Here is a 27246-nt window from a genome sequence, read left to right as displayed (position 1 = left end):
ATAATTTACTCTACATATGTTTGGTGTTTATTTTATTATGTAAATATATGAAAAGCTATGAAAATGTGACTAAAACTAGTTCATTCTATTAATATTTACTGAAATTGTGGATGTCAAAATTATGAGGCATGTTTTATTTTGTACTTGTTTTTAGTGACTTTTCAGTAATTATTTTTATTTTTAAAATTAACTTGTTTACACCCATTCAAAGACTCTCCTCCTACTTTTCCTTCCAGTTTCCCTCTCTTAGCTTTTTTTCTCAACATCCCCACTGACTTTCTCCTCAGAGAAAGGGAGGCATCCCATGGACATTAACTGCCTTGGCATATCAAGTTGCACTAGGACTAGGTACATTTTCTCCTGTTGAGCCTTAAGAAGGCATCCTAGTTAGGGGAGAGATGTCCAAAGGCAGGTAACTGAGTCATAGATAGCCACTGCTTCAGTTGTTTCAGTAGACTAACAAGAATGCCGAGCTGTACATCTAATACATATATGCAGAGGACTTAGATCTACCCCATGCATGTTCTCTGGTAGGCAGTTCAGTCTCTGTGAGCTCAGTTGTGCCCAGATTAGATTAGTTGGCTCTGCATAGGTTTTTTTTTTTTTTTTTTTTTTTTTTTTTTTGTGGTGTTCTTGATGCCTTTGCCTCCTTTAATCTGTCCTCTCCATCTTCCACAGGATTTCCCTAGTATACCTGATATTTGGCTCTGGGTTTCTCCATCTGTTTTCATTGGCTTCTAGGTAAATCCTCTCAAAGAACAGTTATCCTTGGTTCCTGCCTGCAGAAACAGGAGAATATTATTATTGGTGCCAGAGATAAAGCTTCTCACATGCCATGGGTCATAAATTGTTGACCTAGTCAATTGTAGGCCATTTCCATTAATTTCTGCTTCATCTTTACCCTATTCATCTGGTAGGCAGTATAATTTGTGCGTCAAATGTTTTGCGAGTGGGTTGTTGTCCCCAACACTTCTTCATTGGAATTATTACCTACTTACAGTAGATTGGCATTTTGGGTTCCACATCTCCTACTGCTAGAAACCTTAGTTAGGGTCGCCCTTATATATTTTAGGGAGTTTCCCTTTTCTGAGTTTTTAGTTCATCTCAGAGATCCCAAGTCCCACAATCTCAGTTTTATCTCTGTCTGTTTCATGTTTTTTACTTTATATTTCTTTGGATTTAATCCTGCAACAGGTCTTTCAAAATACTCAAGAAGCCTTACATCTTCTTGACTATCTAAGAGTATTTGCAGGCTTAAGGTCTTATACAAAAACATAAAAAATTATCACTTTTTATTTTGCTGGATGTTTTTTGCAACATAGAATTTTCTAATGATTTAAAACTAAGTTACAAACAGAACTTAAAGATTTTAGTGATAAGGGTAAAATAAATGCTTGTTTTTCTTCTATAGAGCCAGCTTTACCTGCCAAGATATAGTTTGGATAAGAATGTCTTGTTAACTAAAAGGGCAGAGCTTAAAAGTTAAGTTTATTTTTAGAGTATCTACCACAGATGTGAGCAAGAATGATGAAGTCTGGGAAGACTTCTATGAGGGCAACTACAATTCAAATTGATCTATTCCTTCATTTGGTCAAGTAGAGAATTATCTTAAGGGTCTGGGAGGATTTTACCAACAGCTAAATTAATTATTCAGTATTCCAGAGTATTAATCATGTTATTTCTTCCTAGAAGAGAGGTCCCACATGAAAAGAAAACCCCAGTGCAGGGGAATACCAGGACTGGGAGTTGGGAGGGGATGGATGAGTGTTGTAACACTCTCAGAGAGGCAGGGGGAGGGGGCTGGGATAGGGGGATTCCAGAGGTGAAACTGGGAAGGGAGATAACAATTGAAATCTAAGTAAGGAAAATATCTAATTAAAAGTAATATGAAACAAGTAGAAAAAAGAAAAGCAAACAAATTATTCTGAACCCACAAATTATGTCAGTGTCCTTACACTGGTGGAGAGACCTTCCCAGGGTATAACACTATGATTATATTGTTTAGTAGGGTCACATAGATAACAACGACATCAAAAATAGAAAATAAAATAAAAGCTAGAAAGGACAAATAAGATGGCTCAGAAAGCGAAGGCTCTTTTAAGTCAAGTACCATAAACTGAATTTTGACCATTGAAACCCATGAGACAGAAGAACAAATTGACTCCCACAAATTGTCTTTTCATTTCCATATTTCATATGAAAACTATCACACACAATTTCTAATGCAAAAAGTATAATAAATGCTTGTTCTAAAATAGTTAGCTATGTATACTTTGATGTGAGAACTAGATAAAAGACAAATATATTGATCAAAACACCACTTATTGTCCTATAATTATATGAAGATTATATTTGTCACTTAATAAAATAAAATATTGATAAAGTAGAAAGGGTATTGAATAAAACAATAATAAACAACTCAGAAAGAGACAAAATTACCCCAACTCCTTAGCCTTCTGAGTTTGAGACTTAAGCTTAGGAGCTGCATTTCAATCATGTGTCAAGCTGGAAGTAGTACCAGAATCTTAGAATTTCTGTGTATCAAAACCTTGATTCATGGTCTTAAAGACTTCTCTAAACAATCTTGTTTGATTTGTTTAGGAATAAGCATGCTGCGTACATTTGGACTTTCCTTTCTCATAGTTTCATTACATTATATTTGATGAAATTCATTCATTGTATTGAGCATGAGGAACCTAAGACCAAACCAGAAAACAAACAAACAAACAAACAAAAACAAAAACAAAACAAACAAACAAAAAACACCAAAATGTGAGACCGCAGACAGCAGTGTGCATGTGACCTTCTGAAGCTCCCAGGTAGTGACAAAACAGATGAAATGGCTATGTTTCTTTTGTTTTAATCCAGGTCCCAGTTTAGAGCATCCTATACAGTTCCCTGCCCCATACCCTGAATTGATATGTTTGCAATGTTATTTTTCCTCATAAGCAAAATGTTATGATTGTGCTACTTTTGTGAGACATTACTTATGAAAAAGAAGCTTATATTTTCGATTTTTGTTCTTTTTATCTTATTTACTTACTTGTATTAATTTCAAAATTTTAAGGATCACAGGTATGAATGGAAGTACAGGATGCAGAACTTTTCAAAATGTGTACATGTATATTGAGTAACGTGGGATTTCATACTGTCTCGTATTTAAGAATAAATACTCTCATGACAGAAGCAATTTATCCCACTCAAAACTTTCAATAAACTGAGCTTGGAAGCATCTCAGTCATGGACACAAATCTTTATTTAGTAAGTTGAGTTTATGTGACTACCATTTCCACAGTCTTTCAACACAATTGTGGAACTAGGACCCTAACTTTGATCTTGAATTGTAGTGAATTGCAGCATCAATTATTGACAGATATATAATGTTTTCTTTTCCCACTTATTAGTACTATAATGTCTTGAAACAGTCTCAATACTGTCTCTTAACCACTGTTTTTATTGTCTAACAACACCTTTATCTGTCTCAGATAAATGAACTTTTATACAGTTAGGAAAGTGTTAAAGTTTCATGTTGTTATATTTCTGACGAAACTTTGAAATAAAAAGGTCTCAAATAATGCACTAAGCACTTAAAATGAATGATAGGTCACTGTGGAAGGATTTTTGTATTTATTATTTTTATGTTTTATGTCTATGAGTGTTTGGCTGTATGTATGTTTGTGTGTGTGTGTGTGTGTGTGTGTGTGTGTGTGTGTGTAAATGCCACAAGTGTGCCTGAGGAAAATAGAGAAGATATCAAGACTCCTGGAACAAGATTTACAGATGGTTGTGAGCATTCATGTGAGCTCAGAGAACTGAACCTGGGTCCTCTTTAGGTGAAACAAGTATTTCTAACACTGACCTACTTCTTTAGCTTTCTACTTTGATAGTTTTTATTTTCAAAGTCTCTCTGTTTCTGGAAACCAAGCACCTTTTAGTAATAGATATAGGGAAAGACAAACTCCTTAGTCCTCCTTCTTCCTTCAAGACCCAAAGAGAATTTTATTGCTAATCATCTGTGCAATATCTCTATAGGGCCTGCCTCTTTATTAATTAACTCCATGAAATCTATTGCTATTAATCATAAGTCTTGAGCCTCCATAATACCGGTAATTATCTCTTACTGTTCGCTAACTCTTGGATTAATTACTTGTTTTCCTCCAGAAATACAGACTAGTTGCACTATGAGGGTTGTGTATGTGTGTGTGTGTGTGTGTGTGTGTGTGTGTGTGTGTGTGTGTGTAATTGTCTGTCTGTTTGGGACAAATTTTAGGATTTCTCATAGACTCTGATTATCAATGTATTTAGTCAAATTATTTAAGGTAAAGAATTCCAATGCAATGTTACTTCTGAAAGCTTGAAGCTCCTTTTTCATATGAAGACATAAAATCTTGTGTAATCTATAATCATTAATTTACTGTTATGTCTTCTTCAATAATTCTTTGAAGGCTTTTATAAACTAGTTGATTTAACTTCTTTAGAAATAAGCACATTGAATTCCTTCAGGACTTTATATTGTTTGGTTTGCTTTTACTTGCATTCAGTAGATACTTGGGGGGAAATCAGAAACAAATGAGACCAAAATTTAGAATCAGTGATGCATTCTTATTCTTGTAAGTGTCCCCACATAGCAACTGTCTTGATGATCTCGGTTTGAGGCAAATTCAAGCACAGGGAAAATGCCCCTTCATTAATGTTAGTTTATCTGCAAATGGCAGCGACTGTAAAGGTAGTACCAAGTAGAAAATGAAAGAAATGCCTCCTTTGAAGAAGATACCTTACTACAGTACTTGTGTCTACCACTATAATTTAACACATTATCATATTGAGAAAACCAATATTCTCGAAAAGAAGAAAGGTATCTTTCTAGTATCACAAACCCTTGAATCCATTTTCCTCCATAGTAGGAAGGATGGAATAGGGGGTTCCAGACAAGAAACCAGGAAAAGGTATAACATTTGAAATGTAAATAAATAAAATATCCAATTAAAACAAGCATAGGTGTCTGCCCATCGCTGAACCTAACTTCTAGAATATGGACTTCTTCTCTCCTGGGAAAGAAGAGGATGTCAGCATTTCTTAATTGCTTCCTTCTTTCCATCTACTTGTTCCCAGTCTAAATTTTGCATTTGTGCTGCCAAAAGTTTAGTATTTACTTTTTCTTCACTAATGAATTAGGAACTCTTTTCTAGGCTCCCATTCTACTGACAGCCCAATCATCCACATTTTATCTGATACTGTAGCCAATTATTGACACAGCTGAATCAGACAAACTAAAATGAACTGAGAGCTCAACTATCCAGATCCACTGAGGTAGTAAGGGATGCCTCTCAGAGTGAAGTATAGCATTCAGTATCTCAGTGTGAAATCCATAGCCTTGGATCAAAGAACCATTACTGATACTTCACTTCCTAAGAGACTAATATTAGAATGTGGACAAACAACTATCAAGTGTCCTATCACCTTAACAAATTTTTATTGGATATTCTCTGTATTTACATGTCAGATATAATCCCTTTCCCCCAATCACATGCCCCCTCCACCTTCCATTGCCTCCATGAAGGTGCTCCTCCTCTCAACCCTCTCAGAACTCAGCACCTTGGAATTCCTCTACACTGGGAAAAACCAGCCTTTGCTGGACCAAAGGCCTCTCATCCCACTGATGCCAGAGAATGCTGTCTTCTGCTGCATATGAACCTGGAGCCATGGGTCTTGCCATGTGAACTCATTGGTTGGTGTTTTAGTCCTTGTGAGCTGTGGTGGGTTTGGTTAGTTGATAATTTTGTTCTTCTGATGGAGTTGCAGACCCTTGTTATAAGCAACCTTATTTATAATAGCCAGAAGCTGGAAAGAGCCCAGATATCCATCAACATGGAATGGATACAGAAATTGTGGTATGAATACACAGTAGAGTAACACTCAGTTATTAAAAATAATGACTTCATGAAATTCCTAGGCATATGGGTGGAACTTGAAGCTCTCATCCTGAATGAGGTAAGCCACTCACAAAAGAACACTCATGGTATGCACACACTTTCATAATTTTAGTGCAACTATAATATTACTTTTTAGTTTCCATAATGGTGATGTTGATAGTCTATTATTTTTCAGAGATACCTCCTGAACATATGTTTTATGTACACATATTTTTCTCTTTGATTATTAATATTTAGTTTCTCAGTAATTTTTCTTTGTGCCACATCATCTTTAAATAGTTCTGTTCACTAATAAACAATATACCATTTAGTCTTTTATTCCGAGCTCTCTATTTCCCCTCTCTGTACTTGCCAGTCCTTTGTATCACTGTATATAAGTATGCCCCAGGCTTGTACAGGATGGATTTCTGTCTGCTGCAGTTTTCATGAATATCCCCTATATATGTAGTTAAATTTTCTCAGATTGACCAAAGTTACAGTTTTAGTGGGAAAAATCATACTTTAATTAATCTCAAGCAGTTTGCTATTCACTGATCACAAAAAAAAAAAAATAGTGTAGATATTTCTCTCCCTCCACACCTTATAATTGCTCAAAAAATGAAGGCAAGTTTGTCTTGAATGCTAGATATGAGTCTCTTGTTTCCACATGAAGGAAAGAATGGTCCAGTGTGCAGAATTCCAATACTGCCACTGCCTCCCGTGTAAGAATGATGGAAGGTGAGCTTAAAGACGCTGTAGATCAGCACTTAGCAATCTGTGACCATATGCTGCCCCTCGGCTTTGCCATATGGCTCCGAGACTAATTTCAAACTCCTCTGTCAGCACATTCAAAGGTGAAGAATATAGAGACGATGGAAACACCGCCATAGAGATTTTAAGTGGGCAGTCCGCTAGCAGGTGCTGTTCAGCTGGGCTGGGCAGCAGCAGAATTAAGGGTTTATGATTGATAAAAGTAAAACAACTGCATGAGGAGAGATCAGAGGCTCTGGATCAGCTGAGTCCACAGTGTCATGTCCTAACTTCAGAGCCCCAGTGCACCAAGGGGTTGTCAGAAACAGAACAGGCAGTAAGAATATTCCATTGACTGAGCACAAATGGGTACTATTTTTTATTTGCTCTTAGCCTATGTCACTTCTGAACTTAGCATCATCACTTTATGAAACCGACAATGGTGCCCTGTGTGTAGTTCTGAATTTTTAATATATCCACATTATTTTTTTTTCAGTCTTTTCACTTATAGATCCTTCCAGTGTGTAAAATGGGAAAACAGAGACTCCTCTATGGAATTTGACAAACAGAACAATTTACTAACGTCTTCACTAATTTCCTTGTATAATGCATGTCAGAGCACCATGGATTACCTGGTTGTAGGCAATTCACAATGGTAAGTGTTAGTATGACTTGCAAGTCTAGCCCACTGTTACATCAGAGAATATTTCTAAGTATTTGTCCTTAGTCACCTTCTTACAAAGAGTATGCGTAAGCTTTGTTTTGTTTTTAATATTACTTGCTTACACAAAATTGTGAAAAACAGGAGAAATATAATGGGCAGTGTTCCTGGCAAAGAAAACATAGTAAGGAATATTTCCCTTTTTTAATTCAAAGTGTACTGAGCATTTATGTTTGGCATAGACAATTGCATGTTGGGGGCCAGAACTAAAGATGTATTAGAAACTATCTTCACTGACTTATATCTTATTGGCCCATGCTTAAATTGAGACATAAACCAACTACTATTGTTTTTCAACATTTTTCCAATAAATTTTGATACTGAATTCCTCCAAGGTATCAAACATTGTGATGGACATCAAGTATGCAGAGGTCGAGCAGATTCACCTGTTGTCTTGGAGTTGTTGAAAGCCTAGTGGGCATATTCTAGAAAAACAGATTTCCTAAAACATGACAGATATTTGTGGTGTAACAATTAAGGTGAAATTGATGATGCCTAACTGGAGAGGTTGGACAGTGTTAGTAAATTCAAATTCTTAATGTAGGGAATCTTATACCATAAAAATATTGAATCACAGAATATCAATTTGTAGATTTCTGTCTGTAAGCAGATGAGGGCAGGTAAAGACAAGGCTAGAGCCTGTGATTGGACAGTAGAAAAGGAGGGTGGGAACAGAATTTTTGAGAGCTGGGTGAGAAGGGAGAAGGAGGAAGATGGAGGAAGAGAAGGACTATGCAGATCTGTGCTGCTCTATATAGCCACAAGTAGCTATGAATATCTTTTAAGGGATGGATAATACAGAATCATTTGTCTTCTCTGGGTGGGCAGTTTATATCAATACCAATTTATTTGTGTGGACGTTTTGTGAGGTGACAATTTACTGACATAAATATGACTGAAAAATTACATGCCTCTAGAGTTTTGATTTTACTGGGTTACAGGGAACTGTGACTATAACCACAGTGGGTGGATACTGGGAATGTGAGCAGAGTCTAAAGCAAAAGAGAGCTCTGCAGTATGTGGTCAATGCATGTGGCAAACCATGGAGGCTGTGAGTTCCCTGGAGTCAGAGAGTAGCTGGAGGTAGTGTTGCATGGTGTCTTTTTACATTTTTTTAAAAAAATTATTGCTACATTAATTAATAAGAGATTGAAAATAATAGTGTAAGCACAAGAGAAAGTAGCGAGCTTCAAAACGGTGGGAGAAACACTGAGGCCTCTGCTTAAAGATGCTGAAATATGAAACAGGAAATGATTTCCACATCATCAAGCAAATGACGTAGGTCTAAGAACAACACATTGGGTGGAATTAACATTCTTCATTCACTCCAGAAATTCCGTTTTGCTCTTGCCATAGTGATAGATTCTGAGTTTTCTACTTCAGGGCTTGTTCGCTTTTCACTGTTTCCATTCTCTATGATCCCAACACTACAGGCAGGGTAATGGAGGAGAGTAGCTTATGGCAGTCATCCCTAGGAAACCAAATTTATCTGTTTAGCCAGTGTTTTCACTCATTTAAAAACGACTTATTTTTATCTAGGGAGAAAGAATTCTCCACTGAGTTTAGCATGCTCCTGATTGATAGACATACATTTTATTTACCACAATGGAGAAACTATGGCCCCTCTCAATTATAGCGGTGATGCTTCATCAGTCAGAAGTCCCACTGTGAACTCATAGAGGTTAGTAGAAGAGAAGTGAAACTCAGAAATGGTAGAGCGTTGGAAGGAGTGGGTTTAAGATCTAATATATGACAAGCTAAGGGAAACATTCAGTAGCAGACTGTATTGCCACGATTTCTTCTCCCAGTCTTTGAATCACCATGAAATGGGCAACTACAGGCTATATATATTTTAGTGATGAAAATAAGCTTTATGTTACTCATTTGTAGTACACCATTGGCATTGGGTAGTGGATCTCTCTCTCTCTCTCTCTCTCTCTCTCTCTCTCTCTCTCTCTCTCTCTGTCTCTCTCTCATGCATGTTCACACTCTGTGTGTGTGTGTGTGCACAAGCATGTGTTTGAAGTGATATTGAAGGAAAATTGACTAGGCAATACCCATTTATAACTGATGAAGTCTTAGGACAGATTCTGTTCAGAGTAAAAGAGCAGGTGATACACATTAGCGGTGACAGAGTAAACCTAGTGATGAATACAGATGTATAGATGAGTTTCCCTCATCCTTTCAGAGCATTCAGAAAACACTAAGGTTGTTTATCAAACGTAGCAGCACAATTAAATAAAAAGACTCCGATCATGAATTGTTCTTAGCCTATTTGCAACCATTGATAATCTCACTCACCATTTCATGAGCAAGAAATATGGATAGTGTTGTGTGTATGTGTTAGGTCACCAAAGATATTGCATTTATTTAATAGTGGTTGTATGTATTGCACTTTACTTTTTAATAAATATTCAGTATCTGTGGAGTTTGACCGAATGCACAGTTCTCTCTGGCTGAGATGGAATTGTTCCTTTGACTACATGATTGTAGGTCTTCCACTGAATCTGCTGCAAAATAATAATGTAGATTCCTATTCAGTCCATTCTCCACTATAGTATAAATATTGGCATCATGATGGTAGCTAAGCATCAATATATTCCTCATTGCAAAACCACATTTGCATGTTTATTGAGGTTAAGGAAATAAGACATGACTGCTTATGGTTTCTTTCTTCTACTTTGTACTTGGAATATCTTCTAGAAGAGGCTCACAGAACTGTAATGCCCTGGAAAAAGTTCAGTATGTGCTAGTGTGTTATTATCATTAGATTTTCATAAGAAAGAATACCCACTCGAAACACTCTCCTGAATATTTCTACTACAGTTAGAAAAGTTCTCAATGAAGATGTAAATCAAATGTATGTGTCAATACCTCATGAGGCATAAACTAGAAGGAATTATTTGATTCTTCCTCTTGTGTTTCTTTTAACCACTCATGGACTTTCTTTCCAATGGTAGCAAAAAATGACATGTGCATCCTGGATGTGGATACTCTTATCAGCAATTTGTCCTAAATTACCACACAAAATTACTGTGCCGTTATTAGTTCTTACTTGAAGTATTTGTGTGTATATGGAGTGTCAGGAAAGGCTGGTGGTCCAATCACTATTACTATTGCAGCTAAGAAATCTTCTACTTTGTAGGTATTACAAGTATTGATTGGGGGATAAGATGTGTTAGGAAGGTTAAGACTTCAGAAGATGAGAGTCTAGATTCTTTAAGACTGATTTACAATGTTTTTCTCTAGTCTGGTCCAAGGGGCATAGTCAATGATAGGTACAAATGAGATATTTCATTTTAAAATTATTTTGCATTTGAAGTTTCTAGAGTTGGGCACACTTTCTAAATGTGTAGTGAGGTTGATAGATCAGGAAGGGATTAACTTTGTAAAGTTAGGCTTCAATTTTATCCTATAAATTGATTGATTGTGGGTGTCCTATTTCCATGTGTGTACTTAGATACATGTATCCACATGTGGAAGACAGGAGGACTTGGATGTCTTACTATGGCTTTCTACTTTATTTTCTAGGAACAGGATCTCTTACTGAACTTGTAGGTACACTGGTGGACAAGAAGTTCTGCAGAGCCTCTGGAAAGAAATAGATGAAGGAATCTGCAATTGATACATGATGATTTATTCTTTTTCAGCATAGCTGTAACTAAACTACATTTGAGGTACTTATGACAGAACTTGGGGATATCAACTGGTACAAAAAATAGGGTGTTTATCCTATTTTCATTAATCAGAAAATTATATGAACTTGCTTTTCCACAGACATGGCTCTAAAAGCTTTACAACAAACCTTTAAGGAAGTATGATGATCTGTAGATTACCAACATTTTTGATAATTGCCATAGTTATCTTTTATGAGATATAAAGAGAATCTAAGCTATGGTTAATTTAATTCAATCACACATGATAAAACTAATTACCTTCTATTTATTTAAAGATTTATTCACTATCATATGTGTATGAGTACATACCTTTCTATTTGTATACATATTATATTCAGGGTCCATGTAAGCCAGAAAACAGGAATACATTCACCGGAAATGGAGTTACAGATGGTTGTGTGACACCATAAAGATGCTGGGAAGCAACCCCCTGTCCTTCAGTAGAGCAGTAATGGCCCTTAGTTGATGAGCCATTTTGCCAATCCTCCACCTTCCTTCTCCTAGCAGCAAATGGAGAATTGGTAGCTTGGATAATTTGACAGCTCTCATGCATCCTTTTCTTTTCTTCAGACTCTGATTGCTCTTTGTATCAGAACAGTGAGGAACACAGTCTCTCCTGGTGATTGGGGACTGTACATCATGTTGCAGGGGGCTTGGGTTTTATATGGAGAAAAGGAAAATTGAGGGATGGAAGATTCCTACTGCAGGTCAGTTCTCCTGAACTCTCAGTGAACATTGTTGGTATTTTCATCTTCTTATCAGAAGCTTCCCTGGCAAGCTTTCACCTGCCAAGAGTCCACAGTTGATCCAGGAGGAAGCACATAACTTTCTAAGAATAAGTATTCTAAATATTAGCATTTGCATATGTCATATAATGTAAATATGTAAAAAATGCGGTGGAAATGTTTTCAGATTTACAAGGCAGAAAATAAGGCTCAGAAAGTGAAATCATTTGAACAGTTGGCCTGGTCATTAGTCATCTGACCTGAAGTTGACTTCAGCAACTTCTGAATTCCTTTACCATCTTCAGCAACTTCTGAATTCCTTTACCATCTCTTCACCAGCAGTGACGCATGAAGAATCACACACTGTTCTCTGGAAATTCATAGACTATGCCCAGTTTTGTGACTGCAATATGAAAATTAATCACCCAGCGCCTCGTCCTGAGACTTGAATTTAGTGAGATAATTAAAATAAAATAACCAATGAAAAGTAATAAAATGAAATAATATCAGACGGGTCTACCTTCATACAATATAACCTATTATTTTTAAAAAGAGGTCAGGGGCTGGGGAGACTTTTCAGTTGATAAAATGCTTTACAAGCATGAAGACCTGCAGATCATCAGTACCAACATTAAAAGAATAAATAAACGAATAAAGAACAAAACAAACAAAAAACCCAACAGCAACAAAAACCTGTGTACTGATTACATATAATCCCAGAGCTGGGAAGGGGCGGTACACATAGGAGATTGAAAACTTCAAGGACCAATCAGTGTAGCCAATGAATGAGTAGCAGACTCAGAGACCTTGGCTCCAAAGCTATAATGGAGCTTTCTAATATTTAAAAATAATACACAGCTCACCAGCCCCCTCCTATTCTTGGCAATGCTCTCTTTTTCTTGTAAATATTCTGCTTCTGTTTCTAATAATAAGTGGTAATTAATAATAATAAAAGAAGGTTGAGAACCGAGAACGGCAGAAGACACCCAAACGTGAGCTCTGGCTTGTACACACACACACACACACACACACGCGCGCGCGCGCGCGCACACACACACACACACACACACACACACACACACAAACACGAAATATCCACCCCCCCACCTCCCGTGAGCAAACATGTACACACATATGTAAAAGACAAGAAAAAAAAAAGATTAGGACAACTGACATCTTCATCCTGTGTTTTAATCTTCAGCACTGTGAGAAAATATGTCCTTGTAGTCTGAAACATCCAGCCCTACTATTGTGCTCTGGGAGACTTGGAAGTCTAGATGGAACAGTAAGCATCTTCCTTTGAAAACTAGTAAGGAATGAGGATGTTGCTCCAAGCCTGAACCAAGCCCAGAGGTCAGATGACTTCCTGGGATGAATGCCAGCTTTCTCTTGCTGCTCCTCCAGCCAGCCGCTGCTCAGCAAACGCCTTGCCCTTCCTGTTTTACTCTTCAGTCTTCTAAGTTCCCTCCTGCGACGGGCAGACCGATTCTAGAAAAAACAAGCGAGAATGCAAAGGTTGGCACTCTCACTTCCCCTTGCTCTCTAGCCAGAACATCTTTGAATATAGGTTGAATACTTGCCGAGGGGCAGCCGCTGGCAGAGAAGGGGCAGATGCCCTGGGGACTCTGCCCTGCCACCAGTTACAGTTTGTCATGCTTTCTCACGGCCTCCACTGGTTGCAGAAAATGCCAGGATGATGCCTCCTTTGCTCCTGGCTAGGACTCTGACCATGGCATTTTTCCTCTCCTGCCTGAAACCTGGAAGCTTGAATCCCTGCGTAGAGGTATGTATGTGTCTTGATCGATCACAGATGAGCGTCCCCTTTCCTGCCAGCCTCCCTTCGTTCTCCAAACTGTCCTCAGCTCAGAGCTTCCTCCCTGTGCTCTGGTTAGTCTATTTTGCATGAAGGAGTTAAACTAAGAACAACCTTGAGAAGCTGGGGCAGCAAAAAGACTCAGTGTTAACACAGGGCAGGAACAGGCAGCCAGGGGTGTCTTGTTCCGTTTACCGCAACTGAGTCATGATTTAGAGATGTGAACTTGGTAAAAACCAGTTTAAAGTCGTTGCCCTGTGGTTTGCCTCAGAGACCTCAGAGATGTTACTGAGCCTCTCTGAGGCCAGTGTTCACACGACGAAAGAATGACTGTGTTCACTAGAAAAATGAAGGAAGGCTGCTAATACCAGGGCCTTCTGTGGGAACTCTGAACACTCAGCTTTTAGTAGTCAGTCTTTTTCTTTTCAAATCAGGTGAAAGTAGCTGTCATTTCTGCCTCTTAAGAAACATCTTTGAGGGATGTGTCTCAGCGGGTAAGATTAGTGTCTGCCAAGCCTGATAATAATCCGAGTTCAACCCTCATACCCCAAAAGGGACAGAATCTCCTCCTGTAAGATGTCTTCTGCCTTCGCAGGTGTGTGCATGCATGAGTAGACACACCGATGAGTAAATGTAACGATTTCTTATAGGAAAGAATTTCTATAAAAACCGAACCAAAAAAAAAAATAAAAATAAAAACACCCAAAAAACAAAGAAACAAAGAGTTTTCTAACTGGGATTTCAGTGTTTCTGCAACTAATTCTAGGAGATAAAGAAACGGGAGGCATGCTTAATCTTTACACACCAAGAAAACTTTGACTAATTCCAGGTTACATCTTGTTTTCCATGTACTTTTTGCTCATTGTAACTAGTAAGGTCTTAATGCACACTATCAAACCTTTTAAAAAAGCCAAGTACTGAAAAAAATGTATTCGTATACTTTTATGCAAAAATGCTTAAGATCTGTACATTTATCTTTGCTTTTTTAAAATAAAGTTGTTCAATTATAAAAAGAAGAAGAAAGAAAGGGGAGGGAGGGAAAGAGAGAGAGAGACTTGTAAAACTTTAGCTATTGCAATTCACTCCCTTTTTCGTGGAATACTGAGGGCTGAGTAATCTGACCCATGACTCATTCTTGTTTTCCTCCTGGGGCAGACCGTGCATTTATCTTAGAAACTCACAATAGGACTGAGCAAACAAGGAAAGCATTCAGGACAAGGTAGAATCAGACGCTCAGAACAGGTCCACTGAGCAAAGACATGGTATTCACCTGGGGAAAAGAAAAACTATTGTTAACTTGAAGAAGTGAGGATCCCAGCGTCTTACTTTCTGACTCCTCGCTTACGATATAGAGTTAGAATTTCCCGTCAGTTCCACACTGAGATAAAATCTCTCTGCCCTTGCTGTCACTGTGCTTTGTCGACTCTCGAAGCTTGCCTGTCCCTTCCATTGGCCAGGTCACAATGCCTCTGGCTTTGTGTTCAGGGGCGTTTACTGACTCATCTCTATAGTTCTTTCTGTGTCCACACTTACCTTCTTCTTTTCTTGGTGTTGATCCCAGGGCTTACGCTTATCAAATCACTGCATTATACTCTTGGTAGCTCTTATGAACTATGATGATTTGATGTTTGTTCTGGATACCATCTGATGTCCTCCTGTTCTGCCTGTAGCTTCTCCAGGATGTAAGACGCTGGTTAGCCCGTTTGTCTGCATTTCTTCCCACTATTTATTATGTGCATATGATCCTTTTCTCCTTATGACAGGCTTATTTTTCCTTTCCCACACATTTCTTTTCTCAGATTTCCCATTCTGAATCTAGAATCTGGGTCTAGCTTTGCTGCTTTTGTAGGTGTTCTTTCTTTTTTCTTGTCTGTTAGCTGGGTCTCTCAGTTCAGTGCCACCCGGAGTCCTGGAACATATATTTTTGTACCGACAATAGCTTTTAGCAGACAAAAAGTCAACTCTTTGGCATAAACGGACCTCTGTCCCAAAAATTACATGGTATTTATCATATATTCATCCAACAAATGTCTACTGACCATGGAGAGGTCACCGTGTAACTTTCTGAGCCTTGAAGACAAAATAGCAAACAAAAACCATCAGAGCATCAAAGCTCATGGTTCAAATTGATCAAATGAAAAGGCATTTGGAAAATATTTCAAATACTTTATATTTGAAAAGGGCAATAGATTTGCCTGGTCATTAAAACCTGTGAAGGAAAGAAAAGAGGGTGAGAGAAGGATTTCTGTCTAGTGCCTTACTCTCTTAAACACATTGTCTTCATAGATCCAATGGTTAGTACCATTTAGGAAGATATGTGTAACTGAGCCTGTTTATGTACAAATCCCCGGACTATATGTATATTACCCCATCTCTTTTATTTTATTCTTCTTTAGAGGATTTTTTTTCCAAGATTAGAATAAAATGGATAAGTAAGTAAATGCTAATACGCAGCAAGGAATCAATAGTAGCCAATGATAATGAACATTATTAATATTTATTACTTTAATTAATGCCAGCTAGGAGATAAGCTCTAATCACAGTTAGCCCTTTGAGAATTCTATGGCTTTTAAATAAGAGAAAAACAAAACTCACTGGATTAACAAAAGCACTTGGCTGGATGAAATTATATATTTACGACATTACATGGAATGTTGTGATACAGGGTCCAAAATGAATGTGAGAAAACAGATAAAATTAGGTGGAGACACTGATAGAAAAAACGCTCAACCCTAGGTTCTATTTTCCACTACCGGAATCCATGCACTGGAAGACTGCCTCTGATTCCAGTACCAAACTGGGAAAGTCACTGAACCTAAGAACCCAAGGCAATTGTCAAAAATACAGCAGTAGCTAAAGAATGTCTGTCCATCTTTATCGGTACTCTCCTTCTTCCTGTGTATAATAAAATAACTAATTCTAATGTCAATAAATGTACATAAATCCATGTACAAACATATATGTATGTTACATGAAGCTAATGTGGTTCACAGATGATATTTCAAAATTAAGACAGCACACAATGTTGCCCCACTGATTATTCCTTTTTTTCTTTGGATAGGGTTAAAGATCCCTGGGCTCTTTACTCCATCCATGGTAGCTTGTCTAGCTGTTGTCCTCTCTCAGCTCCTCCTTAGCAGTCATGTTAGTGAGACTTTATGGGTGTCACTTTTGACCTTAGGAAACAGAATATCACACTAAAGGTCATGACCTTTTGGGCCTTATAATCTTTCCACCTCCTGGGCTGCAATAATCCCTCATTTGTAGGTATGGGAGTTTTATTGTAAAGGTTTCCCCAGGTACTGGGCTCCAGAATTCTGCATTTTGACCAGTTGTGATTAGTGTTCTTTTGCAATGATCTCTGTTAATAGAGTGCAAGAAAGAGTCTTCCCCAGAGAAGAGCACACCAATTGGAAACCAAATACCAAATGGTCATCCCTGAAAACATATATTTGAGTAATATTACACAAACTAAGCAGGTTATACTTATATATGTAGAATTATATTTATATACATATATTATATATACAATATATATATATATATATATATAATATGTATATCAACAATTAATTTTTAATAAGGCACCATGGATTTGAAAAAGAGCAAAGAAAGGGGAATAAGAAAGAATGTGAAGAGAGGAAAAAGAAAGGGGAAATGATATAATTGTAACTTCAAATAATAGTAATGGTAATAATAATAAAGTTGTACTTTCTACCACAGAACATTTGTTAAGAAACCAAGGTTTTCAGACTTGAGAGTCATTTAAGACCTGATTAATTTGTTCTTATTATAATCATAAATTTGCTGTAGCAGGTTAGCATATTGAGAGTACAGGGGATATTCTTTTCTTCCTGGTATGTAGAATAAGACATTTTATAAGCATGACATGGCAGACAAACAAATGGAGAAGGATGGATGTGATACTATATCCCTGTAGTGCCCGCACTTGTGGGGTAGAGGCAGGTAGACCGGAAGTTATCTTTGACTCTATGACTAATTTAAAGCCAGACTAGGCTACATGAAAGCTTGTTTCAAACAAAATAAATCATAATGAATGAATAGATAGGTGGGTGGTATGTTGACTGGTATCTATGAGAGAGTTTTATCACCCCATTATTTGTCTTTGGAGAGGAATGTGGCACATACAATTGGAAACATAACATTTGTTGTGTGATATTTACAGATAGTTCCAAATGTTACATACCAATGCATGGATCAGAATCTCAGCAAAGTCCCTGATGACATCCCTTCGTCAACCAAGAACTTAGATCTGAGCTTCAACCCCCTGAAGATCTTAGAAAGCTATAGCTTCTCCAATATCTCAGAACTTCAGTGGCTGGATTTATCCAGGTAATGAATGAGCTTTTATGTGCTGCAGAATGTAAAGAAGTTACTTTTATATTGTTGCATTCTTGGCTCAGAAAACCTAGGTGATTCTAACTGAACTCCCTTCCCTCATCTATTCAATAGATTTACTATTTGCTGTAAATCCTTAAAGAATCTCCATGTATTTACCTGGTTTGAGGTTGGTGGGCAGCAAGTTAAGAGTATCCAAGGGTAGTTCTAACTTGTACATTATTTTAAACTATTTCATTAGATATTTATGGAACATGTCATGCATGTTGCATGTCTAAGCTGCAACATTTAATAGATACAAGATTTTATAGATACAAAACCCATCCTCCTAATTATTAGGGAGTATAAAATCCTCTTTAATAAGCTAATAACTTGAATAAACAGTTGCTAAGATATTCCTTTCTGATTCAGGGCAAGCAGCATACCATTTGTTGAGCACAGAAACTTTTAACCAGCATTTCAGATGGGAAACTCAGTCATTTATTTTATTGGTTAAATTTGCTCCTTGACAATTTCATACCTCTATGTAGTGCATTCTGTTATTCTTACCTTCGCCCACACTTAGTTTGCTCTGACCCCTGTTAGCCCTGAACCCTTCAAACAGGTCCCCACTCTATATTCATACGTACTTGTTTATTGCTTGACCCACTGATTTGAGCCAGGTTCTTTGTATGACCATAGGTTTAGAACTCCCTATTGGAGATTAGTGAGTTTAACCATTTGATAAACAATTAAAGCAAATGACTGACTCTCCCCAAAAATATAAACTTCAGCAGGAAAGAAATGTCCCCATGGTCTGCTCAGTGATCAGTAGATTTCTGTTGGTAGTTCAGGGAACCACAGTAACTATGACATCAGGTTTGCAAAGGCCGTATCAGGCCATACAGATAGAAACTCCTATCCCTGAATCTTAGCTCTTAAATTTCTGTCAGATCTCTCTAACTCAAGATTCCTTGACCCTTTGAGGGTTATAAATATGAATGTCATGAATGTTCATTTCAGGGATGATCACAGAACTATTTTCTGCTTCTAGCATCTTGCACATCTAAGAATACCTGCGTTCACTGCTATTTTCTAAAAAGGAAAATGACATTTGTTATTGGGTATAAATATATTTATTTAGACAGTAGTCTAGAGCCATGATAATTTAACTAAACAACAATAATCTCTGCCTTCTCTTCACCCCAAACATCAGGATCATAGACCTTGCTAATCAACGTTTTTTGACCAGGTTAACAATACGTGCCTTGGATAGCCTTCTGAGGTATGGGGAAAAAATCTAAACCTAAAAAGGTTTGTTATACCTAAAATACTTATGACAGCATTTCACCATTGGACACATCTTGCCTGGCACATTTATGTTATAGTTCATAGGGTCATAGCTGAAAGAGATCAGTAATGATTTTTCTCTCCCAGCAGTTTTGGTTGTACCTTTCTGCTGAAAGCTGGCCAGCAGGGAGAAAAGCTTCCTGCTCTGATTCAGCTTTACATCAGTATGCTGTAATGATCAGGAACATCCTTAAATGGTGAAGTAGATAATGAACCTCTTTTCTGCCATGTTCATAAAACTACAGAAATGTTTCACATGATTTTATTCTAACATTTCATAACAAAGATCAAGAGTGTGGTATTAAATGTCTTCTGCAGAGCAGACATTACTGTCAAAAGTTAGTAAACTAAAAAAAAAAATGTCTTATATTCTTTACTTGGGGGTTGATAGAACATTTCAAAGGTATGGGGCAACAGCTCTGTTGGGAGAAGAAGAATGAAGCCTGTTCTTTCTCCAACATTTACAACCTTGTGCCCTGTTCCAGGTAGCATTTCCTGAGTCTCAGTCTTCACTCCAATTAGATGAAAATAAAAAACCTCCCTACATAGTGAAAAGTTACCAAATGAAAAAGTCTTAAAATTATTTAGTGAGCTTTATGAGTTTCTAAAGTGCTATTATAATCACTTTATTAAATTGTACATTTTAGTTTTTCCAAGAATAGTTGAAGGGAACTGAAATAGACAGGCAGGTAATAAAAAAACAGAATAATCTCTTCTTAATAAAGAGGATATAGCTTTTCATCCTGTATAATTGAGCATTAGTCTACAATATAATACAAGAGCATTGCTTAAAGGTTTTGAATGTGTTTACTCAGGAAAAATGCAAGTTCCTCTTCCCTTAGCTCACAGGATGTTTGTCATTTCAGCAGAGCAGACAAGCCACACCTGTGCCTTTCCACAGTGAGACTGATGGAGAGAAACTAGACTGAGCTCCTCAAAATAGTATGTTCTAGACTACGTAGTCCTTATTTCTTTTTAGAAACATTCACATTTCTTCATGTGGTTAAGAAAACTGGGTTTGGAAGAATCTGAGTGACTTATATATGGCAATATTGCTTATTGTAACAGACTAGAGCCAAGCATATGTCTCTTGCTTCCAAGTACAAAGTTTCTTCACTCTATCTCTCCATTTCTTAGAGTTAAAAGCACATTATTATGAGATAGAAACAGAGATATAACCCTATTGCCCTTATTTACTGTATATGGATATATATGTATATATGACATTTATACAATCAAAATCATATATATATGATTTAGATATTATATATGTATATATATAAGCAATAAAATCTTAAGTGAAAGTGGGAAGTTGAGAAAAAAAATCAAACTTTGTTGCCTCATTTAGAATTGTAATGACTGGAAACACACAGAAAGTAATGAGTTCCCAAGATTATGTAGGAAGAGAGTAAACATAGCTATAGTATTTTTAACATACCTCTACCTTTTGTCAAATTACTAATAAATAACTAAACCACGGACCAAAACTATTTTACTACCAGTAGTGGTGATTTCTAGTTGTCTACTTGACTGTATCTAGAATGAACCACACTTGAGAATTGGTAGGCCTACCTTTGATCTTGATCTTTGACGAATAGAGGCTATGAATCTTAGGACTCTAAGGCAAGAAGATTGTTGAGCTCAAAGTCATCTGGAACAAAGCAAGTCCTAGATCTGGGTGTAATAGTACACACCTTTAATCTGGACACACCTTCCATTGGAGACCCACTTGGGGGCATTGGAAAAAGGAAGCCTTGCTCTCTAAGCCTGCTTGCATTCTGGGAAGGAGCAACTGCTAGATCCTTGGACTTCACAGCTGTTGCTGACCATTATTAGGGAGTTGTACTACAGACTGTAAGTCACAAACAAATTTCTTGCTATAAAGAGACTCTATAAGAATCTATGAGATACTATATAGAAGCTCATATGTTCTGTGACTCTAGAAAACCCTGATTAATACACTCCCAAATGCTTAGCTTGTGCATTTCTTCAAATACTTAAAGAGGAAGCACAAATTTTACAGACATTTCTAGGAAAAAAAAAAAGGAGGAAACACTACTGAGCTTATTTTGTGAGAGCTAGAGCTAACTGTGATTAAAACCTAAAAAGGGCATTGCCAGAAAGGAAAATTAAGGAACTTGAACTCTCATGTACCTATATGAGAAAGTCTTAAACAAAGGATTAGAAGATCAACTCCTGTGATGATAGTCATGAGTAAGTGGGGTTTGCTCCAAGGAGCTAATTTATCACTCAGCATAAGATGCCCATGTGGATAAAGCTTCTGGAATTTAGGGCTGAGTGAAAAGTATGAGAGCATCTGCAAATTGGTACCAGCATACTGGGGTATTCCTGTGACCACCTGACCATGTTTTTGGGGGGACTGTGAAAGGACTTTGGAACCTTGATCTAGAAGAGCCATTGGGATATTAAGAGCTCTGTGGGATGTTCTGTAGGAGCTTGGAAGATAATGTTGAGAAGAGTACAAAAGATGGAGGCCTGGCTTGTGAAATTTCAGAGGGAAAATTTTAAGACTTCTCAGGGCTGTTGCTGTTTTGATTGTAAAGTTTCTGTGGTTTTGGTTAGCTGAAGCTGATGAATCAGCTGTGATTAACAAGAACTACTAAAGCGAAACCTTTGTGTTGCTGGAATTATTGATGCTGGTCAGCAGAAGGTTAGAAATTAGTGGTGATTAAAAAGAGACCAGGTGAAATCTTGATCATGATCCTCAGCATCATTGAGGTGAAAGCTTCTGGGAAGTGTTTCTTGAGAGCACAAAGAAGCAATGTTCCAAAGATAGCCAAGGTTGTACCTCATGCTGTGGCTGGACTTGGTAATGTGTAAGAGTCACCCAGGTGGCACAGGTTTTGAATGAATGAAGGAGTCATGAAGAGCATTTGAGGCTTGGCATTGTGAGAGGTCATGGAAGACCATTGGTAAAGGTGCAGCCTCAGTTGCAATGAGTACCCTAGGACTGACAGTAGTGTTTTAGAGATGCCAGTGCCATGAGATGACCACTAAGAACATCAGCAGCAGTGGAAAACAGGCAGCTGGAGCCTAGAAGACAAGTTTTGTGCTACAAAGGGTAGAGCTGGAGAAGTGACCCAAGTCCTTGGAGAATTCCAGAAGTTTGTGAGTGGATCCAGGACATTGGATGGTTAGAGTTTGATTTTGCTTTTGACTGTGACTCTGCCCTGATATTTTTTTCTTCTTAAAGGAAGAAGTGGAGCCCACAGTTAAGAGACTTTAAATGGTAAAAAGACTGATTTTTAAAATAGACTGGATAATTTAAAGCAATTGCAATTATAATATGTAAGAATTTGTAAAGACAGTGGGACTCTTAAGGTTATTTAGATCTTGGGGATGAATAATTAAGGGTTGAGGGTTAATGGTGTTGTGTTTGTGTGTCAAGTTTGCAAGGGTTCAATTGTACTGGCTGGAGTACACAAGCTGGAGTTATCACAGAGAAAGGAACCTCAGTTGAGGAAATGCCTTCATGAGATCCAGGTGTAAGGCATTTTCTCAAATAAAGATCAAGGGGAGAGTGCTCATCCCATTGTGAATGGTGCTAGCCTTGGCTGTTAGACCTGGGTTCTATAGGAAAGCAAGCTGTACAAGCCAGGGGAAGCAAGCCAGTAAGTAACATCCCTCCATGGCCTCTGCATCAGCTCCTGCTTCCTGATCTGCTTGAGTTCTAGTCCTGACTTCCTTTGGTAATAAAGAGCAATGTGGAAGTGTAAGGTGAATAAACCCTTTTCTCCCCAACTTGCTTCTTGGTCATGATGTTTGTGCAAGAATAGAAACCCTGACTAAGACACTACCTATGAATATTCCAAAGAGAATAGGAAAAGTGAGGGAAGGTAATTGGCTTCGATTTGGAAATGACTCATTTGCTAAATGTATCTGGCATGAATCTGTGGTGACGTCTATAATGCATCATTGTTTGCTGTCTGTGTATGAATTCTATTAGTAGCATGGCTCCAAATATTTGTGTAGTACAATTTACATTTATCTTGGGATAAAATTTAGAAGGTTTCACCAAGCTTGTGAGTCTCTACTTTATTTGCAACCCACTCTTTTCACACCCTTGTATTAATCTTCCCTGGTGTGTTTTTGCCCTATAGCCACAGAAAGTGTGTTGTGGCTACTCTTTGTGGAATGCTTACTGTTTACTACAGTTTCTGGATTTGATATTAATTCATCTGTTCTTCACAATCACTCATATCTATCACTGAAATTCCCACTGATTTTTCTCAGCGTAATCTGCTTTCATCTCCAGAAAGAAGGTGAATTCCTTTGATGTGAACATTCATAGCCCATTTTCTTCTTCTTCCATAAAACTTATTCATGTCACAAAGTATTAACATTTACCTGTGATAATGACAGATTTAATGTACCTAGCTTTTATATATGAGTTAAGATCTGTAAACATTAAAGCAATTCTTGTCGCTTGGCACCTATGTGTCCTTATTTATGTCTTTGAAATTGACTTTCACCAGTCATTTATCGTGACTAACAAATAATGATGACCCATATTGCCTATAACCCTTAGATGTAAAATTTCCATCTATGTGTGGAAAGAAATGCCTAAATTAATCTAAGGCTACTACATATCCTATTCAACAGTCTTTATGTGCCCCAGTTATTGATCATGAATTGATTTTCTTCTGATGGATTTGCTGCCCTACATGGTATGATATTTTATCATCATTATAGCAAATGTAAAAATAACAACCCTTTAGAGTTCCTGTCCTGCTCACACCACTGTTGCCTGCTTTGTGACTTATAGTTTTCACAATAACATGGTATGTAATATTTGTTTGTATCATGATATTTGTTTGTATCTTGGTGTGGCAGGAACTATATGTTCTTAGAAAGTTTTTAAAACAAAAATACATAATTGATATCTTTTTCCCCATAGGTGTGAAATTGAGACAATCGAAGATAAGGCATGGCATGGCTTACACAAGCTCTCAACCTTGATACTGACAGGAAACCCTATCCAGAATTTTCCCCCAGGAAGTTTTTATGGACTCACAAATTTAGAGAATCTGGTGGCTGTGGAGACAAAATTAGCCTCTCTAGAGAGCTTCCCTATTGGACAGCTTACAGCCTTAATAAAACTCAATGTGGCTCACAATTTTATACATTCCCTTAAGTTACCTGATTATTTTTCTAATCTGACAAACCTAGAAAATGTAGACCTGTCTTATAACAGTATTCAAACTATTTCTGTCAATGACTTACAGTTTCTACGTGAAAATCCCCAAGTCAATCTCTCACTAGACCTATCTTTGAACCCAGTTGACTTCATTCAAGCCCAGGCCTTTCAGGGAATCAGACTCCAAGAACTGACTCTAAGAAGTAATTTTAATAGCTCAACTGTAATGAAAACATGCCTAAAAAACATGACTGGTTTACATGTTCAACGGTTAATCTTTGGAGAATTTAAAAATGAAAGAAATCTGGAATATTTTGATGTCTCTGTCATGGAAGGACTATGCAATATGACCATTTATGAGTTCAGGTTAACGTATATAAATGATTTCTCAGAAAATATTGTTAACTTCAACTGCTTTTCAAATGTTTCTGCAATGTCTCTGACAGGTCTCTATATAAATCACCTAGAAGATGTTCCTAAACATTTCAAGTGGGAAACCTTATCAATTATTAGATGCCAAATTAAGCAGTTTCCAACTCTGACTCTACCCTTTCTTAAAAATTTGACTTTAACTACCAACAAAGGGCCTTCCAGTTTTAAAAGTGTGACCCTGCCAAGTCTCAGATTTCTAGATCTTAGTAGAAATTCCCTGAGCTTTAGAAGATGCTGTTCTTATTCTGATTTGGGAACAAACAGCCTGAAGCACTTAGACCTCAGTTTCAATGGTGCCATCATTATGGGTTCCAACTTCATGGGTCTAGAAGAGCTGGAATACCTGGATTTTCAGCACTCCACTTTAAAAAAGGTCACAGAATTTTCAGCGTTCTTATCCCTTGAAAAACTCCGTTACCTTGACATCTCTTATACTAACACCAAAATTGACTTTGATGGCATATTTCTTGGCTTGACCAGTCTCAACACCTTAAAAATGGCTGGCAATTCTTTCAAAGACAACACCCTTTCCAATGTCTTCATAAATACAACAAACCTGACACTCCTGGATGTTTCTAAGTGCCAACTTGAGAAGATATCTTGGGGGGTATTTGACACACTCCATAGACTTGAGTTATTAAATATGAGTCACAACAACCTGCTGTTCTTGGATTCATCCCATTATAAACAGCTGTACTCGCTCAGGACTCTCGATTGCAGTTTCAATCGCATAGAGACGTCCAATGGAATACTGCAACATTTCCCAAAGAGCCTAGCCTATTTCAATCTTACCAATAATTCTGTTGCTTGTATATGTGAACATCAGAACTTCCTGCAGTGGGTCAAGGACCAGAAGCTGCTCTTGGTGAATGTGGGACAAATGACATGCGAAACTCCTGTAGAGTTGAAGGCCTCCCTGGTTTTGGATTTTAGGAATTCCACGTGTTATATGTACAAGACCATCATCAGTGTGTCGGTGGTCAGTGTGCTTGTGGTAGCCACTGTATCTTTTCTAATATACCACTTCTATTTTCACCTGATACTTCTTGCTGGTTGTAAAAAGTACAGCAGAGGAGAAAGCATCTATGACGCGTTTGTGATCTACTCGAGCCAGAATGAGGACTGGGTGAGAAATGAGCTGGTAAAGAATTTAGAAGAAGGAGTGCCCCGCTTTCAGCTCTGCCTTCACTACAGAGACTTTATTCCTGGGGTAGCCATTGCTGCCAACATCATCCAGGAAGGCTTCCACAAGAGCCGGAAAGTTATCGTGGTGGTGTCTAGACATTTTATCCAGAGCCGCTGGTGTATCTTTGAATATGAGATTGCTCAGACGTGGCAGTTTCTGAGCAGCCGCTCTGGCATCATCTTCATTGTCCTTGAGAAGGTGGAGAAGTCCTTGCTGAGGCAGCAGGTCGAGTTGTATCGTCTTCTTAGCAGAAACACCTACCTGGAGTGGGAGGACAATGCTCTAGGAAGGCACATCTTCTGGAGAAGACTCAAAAAAGCCCTGTTGGATGGAAAATCCTTGAATCCAGAGGAAACAGCAGAGGAAGAACAAGAAACAACAACCTGGACATGAGAACAAAACTCTGGGTCCAAAACCCATTCTATTTACAATTATTAAATGCTACAGTTCACCTGGGGTTCTGCTGTTGGGCAGGGATCCCAGGTAGCACAAGGCTTCTAACCTCATGGTCCTTAAGGAGCAGAAGGATGTAACACTGTGATGAAGCCCCATACTTTCCAGGTGGATTATGGGTATGAATTGAGCAACTCAGGCAAAGCATCATAATCAAGAATGTTTACCCTTATTTTGTAGAACTGAAGGAGAGAAGGCTAATGCCCAAAGAGAATGGAAAGGAGCATCTATTGTTCCCTGGGTCTTTTGAATATAAGCCCCATCATGTACTGCATTTCAGGTACCTTAGAAGAGAACTGAAAGTTTGCCTCCTTTTCTTTTTTTCTACTGAATGTAATTTAAATGGCACTGGCTCTTTTCAAGGGGCCCTTATTCAAACTTCTTCTTCGATTCTATGTCAATTTATTTTTTAATCAAATTCTACAAGAAATATGATTGATACATGCTCACAAATATCATGCCCAATCCTTAGACTGCTATATTTATTAAATAAAAATTTCTAGTATACTTTTATTTTCATAAATTCAGTTATCACTTTTCATGCCTTGACTATTAACTTGTATCATAAATAAGGTTGTTAGAAGTATGCTGGAAATGCCCATATTTAACTCCAATTTTTCAAGAAAGTGTATAAAATATACTCTGTCACTTTGTCACCAGGTGTCATTCTTAAGTTATTACCTACTAAGTTATGGATGTCACAGAGTCAGTGTTAAAAATAATTTGGTTGA

The 27246-nt window shown here is 37.6% G+C and overlaps 1 protein-coding gene across 2 annotated transcripts; it reads left to right on the top strand.

Moving 5' to 3' along the window:
* The first annotated feature begins 13215 nt into the window (after nucleotides 1–13215).
* TLR4 (toll like receptor 4) lies at nucleotides 13216–27038 on the top strand. Of its 2 annotated transcripts, XM_080940371.1 has the most exons (4): nucleotides 13216–13568; nucleotides 17785–17951; nucleotides 22501–22536; nucleotides 24205–27038. In XM_080940371.1, exons 1-4 carry the CDS (start codon nucleotides 13479–13481, stop codon nucleotides 26453–26455), a joined length of 2544 nt encoding a protein of 847 aa, XP_080796497.1. In that variant the 5' UTR covers nucleotides 13216–13478; the 3' UTR covers nucleotides 26456–27038. The 2 variants fall into 2 exon arrangements, with proteins under 2 accessions (XP_080796497.1, XP_080796498.1); XM_080940372.1 differs by lacking the exon at nucleotides 22501–22536.
* The last annotated feature ends 208 nt before the right edge of the window (nucleotides 27039–27246 follow it).

The sequence above is a fragment of the Micromys minutus genome, assembly GCF_963924665.1.
Source record: "Micromys minutus genome assembly, chromosome: 28".
Classification (NCBI taxonomy): domain Eukaryota; kingdom Metazoa; phylum Chordata; class Mammalia; order Rodentia; family Muridae; genus Micromys; species Micromys minutus.
Note: the sequence above shows the minus strand (reverse complement) of the source record. Positions and strands in the feature narration are given on the sequence as shown.

Coding starts and splice junctions, on each gene's coding strand:
- TLR4 (XM_080940371.1), top strand. CDS start 13,479: ATGATGCCTCCTTTGCTCCTGGCTAGGACTCTGACCATGGCATTTTTC. Junction 13,569..17,784: donor GCTTGAATCCCTGCGTAGAG/GTATGTATGTGT, acceptor TGATATTTACAG/ATAGTTCCAAATGTTACATA. Junction 17,952..22,500: donor CAGTGGCTGGATTTATCCAG/GTAATGAATGAG, acceptor TTCTTCTTAAAG/GAAGAAGTGGAGCCCACAGT.